The sequence below is a fragment of the Eucalyptus grandis genome, chromosome 1 (genome assembly GCF_016545825.1).
Source record: "Eucalyptus grandis isolate ANBG69807.140 chromosome 1, ASM1654582v1, whole genome shotgun sequence".
NCBI lineage: Eukaryota > Viridiplantae > Streptophyta > Magnoliopsida > Myrtales > Myrtaceae > Eucalyptus > Eucalyptus grandis.
In genome coordinates, this window is record NC_052612.1 from 14170841 (window position 1) to 14178507 (window position 7667).

The 7667-nt window shown below is 44.4% G+C and overlaps 1 protein-coding gene across 1 annotated transcript; it reads right to left on the reverse strand.

Annotated features, from left to right (window-relative positions):
• Positions 1–4605: 4605 nt before the first annotated feature.
• On the reverse strand, positions 4606–6499 carry LOC120295615. The gene is made up of 4 exons (XM_039316877.1): positions 6215–6499; positions 5716–6112; positions 5272–5445; positions 4606–5180 (listed from the first exon to the last, which is right to left on the reverse strand). The coding sequence occupies exons 1-4, from the start codon at positions 6497–6499 to the stop codon at positions 4606–4608; spliced, it is 1431 nt and encodes a 476-aa protein (XP_039172811.1).
• Between the last annotated feature and the right edge of the window lie 1168 nt (positions 6500–7667).

Below are 7667 nucleotides of genomic sequence, written 5' to 3' on the forward strand. Positions count from 1 at the left end.
GTAGTTGCAAGTCGCCGGTGCGGGCGTCGGTTGAAAGTCTGCTGCGGGCGGCGAGATCCGGTAGAAGCAAAGCAGCGTCGCGGGGGTCGCAGAGGAGCTTCAAGCTACCGGAGTCTCGATGGCGCGGCGAAGGACTCGGCGAAGGCGAGATCTGCGCGGGCGATCGCGGACGAGTGGCGAGAATAGGGCAGGAACGGCTCCGGCGTCGGGCTTCACGGACGGCGACCGCGGGTAGAGCTTCGGGCGGAAGAGCAACAGCGGGCGAGCGAGGGGGGCGGGGCGTCACGGGCGGATCTCGAGCGGCGGAGGCGCGAGGGGGTTCGACGGGCTGAAGCGCAGACGGAGCGGCGAGGTGGCGAGTCGCGGAGGCGGCGGTGTCACGATGGCGCGATGAGGGGCTGCGGGCGGAGCGGTGGTGGCCGGCGAGGGGCGCGGCTGTGCTGTGCAGGGGCTACGTCGACGCTCGGGCGGAGGGAGTCCGCGAAGAAGACGAAAGGCTCTCCTCTGTTTTCTTCTTTTTTTCTTTTCTGCTGCACAAGTCTTCTCTCCGTACGTTGCTATTCCCTTCTGTCTCCCCTGTTGCTGTTGTACTTTGGCGAAAAAACCAAAAAAAGCTTCAGCTGACTTTTCCTTTTCGAAACCTCTCTTCCCTTTCCTCTCTTTTCACTTTTCTCACTTTCTCTTCAATTTTCTATATTTTCTCCCCCCTGAAAGATGAAGAGAAGCCCCCTATTTATAAAGTGAAAGCTTGAATTCGTTTCGCCGGTGGAGATTTTCGCTCAACCTCTCAACAACAAAGTGGCTCCAAAATCCCACGGTTGAGTTTTTGAATTCAAAATTTAAAAAAAAAAAAATTCCCTCTAATCAAAGATTATCTTCATTTCTAAAAAATTAAATTTAAATAGGTGTCAACAGCTGCCCCTCTTTGAAGGGAAGCTCGTAGAGGTTTCCTTCAAAGATAAGTGACACCTAAATTTTGACAATGCAAAATGGATATGCAATATGCAAATGTCAATGACTTTTTTTTTTTTTTATATATAAATGATGCAATGTAAATGCAATGATTTGGTCAAGAACATATATTTCTATGTGTCCTTGCTTAATGAAATGCAAATGCAAAGAAAAACACGTACCTCACATACTTATCTGGAGATTCAGAAAAGTATTATTAGGTGTGAAATGATTCCTATGAGACCTGACAAACATCTGTAAATCTCTTCAGATAATTGAAAGGCTCAAAGTCTTTAGAGATCTGGAACTCTCATCAGATCCCAAGTACTTGGAATAACCTACCTTCAAGAAGGATAGAGTAGTTCTAGGCAGTCGGTGTTACATGTCCAGGACCCGTACCATTCTACGGTCGCCTAAAATAGTAACATAACTTTACAAAGAGACTGCTTTCCCGGGACCCGTACCATTCTACGGTCGCCCAGTATGACAGTGTTTGGTTGTGTCTAGGACCCGTACCATTCTACGGTTGCCTAAACGGGGATTTACCTTCCAGGACCCGTACCATTCTACGGTCACCTGAATAGGGAAATAGGTTTTGTCTAGGACCCGTACCATTCTACGGTCGCCTTGATGGAAAATTGATTTTTTTAGGACTCGTACCATTCTACGGTCGCCTAAATAGGGAATAGGTGTTGTCGAGGACCCGTACCATTCTACGGTCGCCTTGACGGAAAATTGATTTTTTAGGACCCGTACCATTCTACGGTCGCCTGAATGGGGAAACTGCTTCTCCAGGACCCGTACCATTCTATGGTCGCCTGTTAGAGCAATAAATGTTGTCTAGGACCCGTACCTTTCTACGGTCGCCTAAACGGAGGTTTTGCTTGGCTAGGACCCGAACCATTCTTCGGTCGCCTAGCGTTGCAATCTAGGGAAAAATCTTTGGGGACAACTCCATCGAGTGTCAGTGTACTCAAAAGGGAAAATACCTGTACAACGACAAGTATTTAAGGTATATATAGAGATATACTTACCTGGTAACATCTCTGTTCCTGGGGGAAATGTCTTATGCAAAACATGGTCATAGGAAAATCAATATGCATTTGTGATCACAAACATGCATTAATTTAAGGGAGGTTCATGCACTATGATTTATATCAAGCCTGCATCACCTACAAAAAATATTCCAATCTGAACACATGAGTGTCATGGATGTGCCAAATGGGGGACCTCTTGGTCTGAAAGGATTTTCACTCATCCTCATTAAAATGAGCTGTTTTATCCTGACCTTTGATACAGGATTTTTGTCAATCACTCTATCTTTCCATCGTCATGCCAAACAAGGGTTCGAGCAATCTCGCAAGTGGTACGAATTTTACCAATCTGAGAGGTCTTTAACAGGGACTGCAACGCTGGCTTGGTCAATGGCTTAGCAAAGGAGACTCTTTGAGTCGAGGCTATTAAAAAATGAATGATATTTCACAATCATCTTGGGGTTTACAAGCCAAGAAACATGAGAAATGAAGCAGAAATTATCTTACTCGCACTTCTTCAAGCGATGCTTCCAAACATATGGACTTTTACGTTAATTCAAGTGCCCTAATCTGAAGAGACTTTGTAAGGGACGTAACGTAGGTTGGGTTCATGGGTTGAGAAATGAAATGACCATTTGGCTCAAAAAGTGTTTAGGGGGTCAAAGTTGGTGATCATTTTGACATTTCCAACAATTTTCCTCCCCATCGTCGAAGATTTTCTTCACATCATAACTCCACTGATTGCAACATCACAACATTTGAGTTTTTTTTTTTTTTTTTTTTTAGTACCGCCTTGTTGGGGATACGACTCAGTACAACAAGTGTTTGATTTTTTTCTTTGGGCATTGGCCTTGCTTTTACTAGGCACACTGTTTTTTTCATGCCTCATTTTTTGCACTTTTTTTTTTCTTGACAAAGTCTCCATTTTTATTAGCATTGTAAATCATGCTACTTGAGTGGTTTGATTTTTCTTGCCTTGCCCCAGTGTGGGGGATGATCACCAATTGGATTTAATGTGAAATGAAATTGTAGGCTCAAGTGGGCTATGCAAAGGATATAAGTGTTTAGGATAGAGAAAGAATTGCTCTTCGTCGTCCTAAGGTGCTTTAAATTATCGTACAAGTTACATTGCGAAAGCAATACTCGAAGATTGATGCAAGTGTGAGTAAGAAAATTCCTATCATTCATTTCAAATCTTGTCCCAGTATGGGACGATTCTTGACAAGGATAATTTAAAAAGCTCTTCATGTGTGTGGGCTCAAAGGGCTGAACAATGGATATACCTGTAGTGTTTCGGGTAGCAGAAGAAACTGCCTTTCATCACCTTGGTTGACGTACCCTTTGCGAGATCACCCTTTTCTCGTAGGCATGGAATTTTTCCACACAACTCACTAGGGATTAGTGTATGAAACATTGTATGGAATAAGGCTTGCCTTTCGTCATTCCAAAGTATCCCATTTGACACATTCAATTTATCTCACATAATTCATCAAGGAAAACATGCAATATTTGCAACAAGTTTGAATTTGCAATTCAATGAGGCAATTTATTCATCATAAAATGTTTGCAATTCAAAACATGACATGTCAAATTCTATCATGGGTAATACTTCTTGACAGCATCTGAATTAACTGGAATGGAGAACACACGACCATCCATTTCAGCCAAGATCAAAGCACCGCCATGAAGTACCTTCTTTACCACATATGGGCCACTGTAGTTTGGAGCAAACTTCCCCCTATGATCTGGAAAAATTGGCAACTGCTTCCTTAGAACAAGATCATTTACCTCAAAATGTCTCGGCCGCACCTTTCGGTTGAAAGATCTGGCTACTCTCTGTTGATATGTTTGGCCATGGCAGAGAGCATTCAGTCTTTTCTCATCGATCAAGTTTAACTGTTCAAGTCTTTGTTGCGACCATTCTGCCTCAGATAATTCCACTTGGGATAATACTCTCAGGGAAGGAATCTCCATTTCCACAGGCAAGACTGCCTCCATGCCGTATATCAAAGCAAAAGGAGTTGCCCCGGTAGAAGTATGAATCAATGTCCGATACGCCATCAGTGCGAAGGGTAATCTATCATGCCAATCTCGATAATTCTCGGCTGTCTTAGCCAAGATCTTCTTAATGTTCTTATTGGCTGCTTCAACAGCCCCATTCATTTGAGGGCGATAAGGGGACGAATTCAAATGCTTGATCTTGAACTCGTTGACCAACTCATCAACAAGCTTGTTGTTCAAATTTGTCCCGTTGTCGGTGATAATCGTTTGGGGACACCATAGCGAGCAATTATGTCACGTCTGATGAATTTCGCAACATTGCGAGCAGTGACACTTGCAAATGACATAGCTTCTATCCATTTGGAAAAATAATCTATCGCCACCAAAATGAAACGATGCCCATTTGAAGCCTTAGGATTTATCGGGCGATCACATCAATCCCCCACATTGAGAAGGGCCATGGCTCGAAAACCAGTGCGGCTCTGTTGGAGGAACATTTATCTTGTCACCATGAATTTGGCAACGATGGCAACTCCGAACATGCTTAATATGGGGTCACCTTCTAGCGTGAGCCAATAATAGCCTAATCTCATGATCTTCTTAGCCATCATGTGTCCATTCATATGGGGGCCACACACTCCTTCGTGAACAGCTGCATAATTTGAGTGGCTTCAGCTGCACCCACACATCGCAACAAGACTGAATCATAAGATCTCTTGTACAAATTTTCACCACTGACAAAGAACTTTGAGGCCATCTTCATAATGTACTTCCTATCAGCTGAAGTGCTTCCCTCGGGGAATTCCTGTTTTTGGATGTAGTTCATGATATCGTAATACCATGATTTTCCGTCAGACTCTTCTGTCACTACCATACAATAAGCCGGCCTTGGAAGAACCTCTATCTTCAATGGCTCAACTTCTAATCCGTGAGTGACTTGCAACATAGGTGATAAAGTTGCGAGTGCATCTGCAAATTGATTGTGAGACCTTGATAAGTATTCGAATGAAACTTCATCGAATTCCTTGATCAAATCTTCTAGGTACTTGTGATATGGGAGTAATTTAGCATCCTTAGTCTTCCATTCACCTACGGTCTGCAGTATGATCAACGCGGAATCCCCGAACACTTTTAATTTGGGTACACCCATCTCGATCACAGCTTGAAGCCCGAGGATGCAAGCTTCATACTCAGCTATATTGTTAGTGCATGGGAATATCAATTTCGCAGCTCTTGGGTGATGTTGTCCATCCTGGGGATATCAGAATTGCCCTAGTGCCGTAACCGAGACAAGTTGATGCTCCATCAAAGAACATTGTCCATGAATCTTCATTTACACTCAAGATACGGTCATCCAGGGAACGATCATCATTATTTGAGACTTCTGGATTCTCAGCCAATAAATCGGCGATCACTCGACCCTTAACCGACTTCTGTGGCATATATTGCACGTCAAATTCTGAGATCAAAATTTGCCACTTAGCCAACTTACCCACCAAGGCTGGCCGATCAAGTAGGTACTTGATAGGATCATTCTCAGTTATGAGGAATGTCCGATAATGCAGTGTGTACTGTCTCAATCTATGCAACACCCACACTAGTGCGGCACAAGTTTTTCCACATCGAATATTTCAGCTCGACTCAGTAAATTTTTTACTCGGGTAATAAATGGCTCGTTCTTTTTTATCAACGGGACTTTCCTGAGCCAACATCGCACCCAATGACTCACTATGAATGGTGAGGTAAAGAATCAAAGGATGCCCCGGCGATGGCGGGAGAAGAACTGGTGGATTCATCAAGTATTGCTTTAACTTGTTGAACGCTTCTCGACACTCATCATCCCAGTTGACTCGTGCATTCTTCTTTAAGAGCTTGAAGAATGGCTTGGCGGTTTCTGAAAGTTGGGAAATGAATCGAGCAATGTAATTCAACTTCCCCAAAAGACTCCGGACTTCTTTCACTGTTGATGGGGGTTGCAGCTCACATATGGCTTTAGCTTTAGCCGGGTCGATCTCAATCCCTTTACTATTCACAATGAATCCAAGTAATTTACCAGATGTTGCTCCAAACACGCATTTAGTGGGGTTTAGACGAAGCTTGAACTCACGGAGCCGATCGAACAACTTCTTCAAGGTTTCGACATGGCTTTTCCCAGGTCAAGTCTTTGCGATCATATCATCAATATAGACCTTGATCTCTTGATGCATCATATCATGGAATAAGGCTACCATGGCTCGTTGGTAAGTTGCCCCTGCGTTCTTGAGCCCGAAGGGCATAACCTTGTAATGAAAGGTCCCCCATGGGGTGATAAATGTAGTTTTCTCCTTGTCTACCTCTTTCATCCTTATCTGATTGTACCCAGAAAAACCATCCATAAATGAGAATAGCTCAAATCCGGCAGTACTGTCAACAAGGACATCTATGTGAGGTAGCGGGAAGTCATCTTTTGGGCTAGCCTTGTTCAAATCCCGATAATCGACACAAATTCGAACCCGACCATCCTTCTTCATCATCGGCACGATGTTTGCTACCCATTCAGGGTATTGCGAGACTTCAATGAATCTGACTTTTAGAAGCTTCATCACCTCTTCCTCTATCTTCTTCGAGAGCTCAGGCTTAGTTCTTCACAGCCTTTGCTTCTTAGGAGGCATGTCCGGGTTAGTCGGCAAACAATGCTCCACGATTGACGGGTCTAACCCAGGCATGTCGGCGTAGGTCCATGTGAAGATGTCCTTATATTCCTTCAGTAACTGAATTAGGCACTTAGCCTCGTCTTTGGGCAGATTCGCCCCTATTTTCACCTCCCTGGCTTCTTTAGTGTCACTTAAATTAATAGTGACGGTCTGCTCGGATGTGAGAGTCTTGGCTTTTTCATGTTGTTCCTAGCTTTGCTGCACCTCAATGGAATCTTCAATGGAATCCTCGATCGACTCTTCAGGATCATCATTATCGGCACTTGTTGCATTGGATTGGACCATTTCTACACTTTTGCATGTTATATGACCGTCCTCTTGTGGGTGAGGGCCCGTTTCTTCCAGAGGTTCTCCATCAATGGCTCCAATGGAGAGGTCATCGAACAAACTTGAAATTCCTTGCAGGGTGTCGTCAGAGTTTTCCGTCTTTGAAGGCGTCGGATCATCCATGCCATCCCATCCACTTGGAACTATATTGCGGGCATCAAAGTAAAAGCTGGGAGGAGCCGAATATTTCACCATATAGTCGAACTTCCCACTTGGCTGTCCAAGAGTATCCATCACTTCAGCTTCATGTTGCGTCATAATTGGAGGACCAGGGAACGTCTCATGAATGTTTGGAGGTGGTAAATTTTGCCTCCCTCGCCCTTGCTCAGGTGGCGAGTTATACCTTCCCTGTCTTTGTCTTTCGGAACTTCCTCCACCTCTTCCATGGTACCCTAACCCAGCAGATCGGGACCTCTGAGGGGCTTCAATGGGGTTTCGAATGCCCTGACCATTTCTTCCAAGCCCATTGCCAGGGACAAAACCATTCCTAACCATTACTCTTCCTACCATGAGGGCAGCATCTGAAACCTCAGGAGTGGGCGGCGATGAACCTCCAGAAGCATGTATGGTAGACACTAACTCAAATGAGTGGTAACTTGATTCGAGCTCAGAATCCGGCTCTACATAAGGGATAGCCGTCTCGTGATAAATCTAGTGGTCT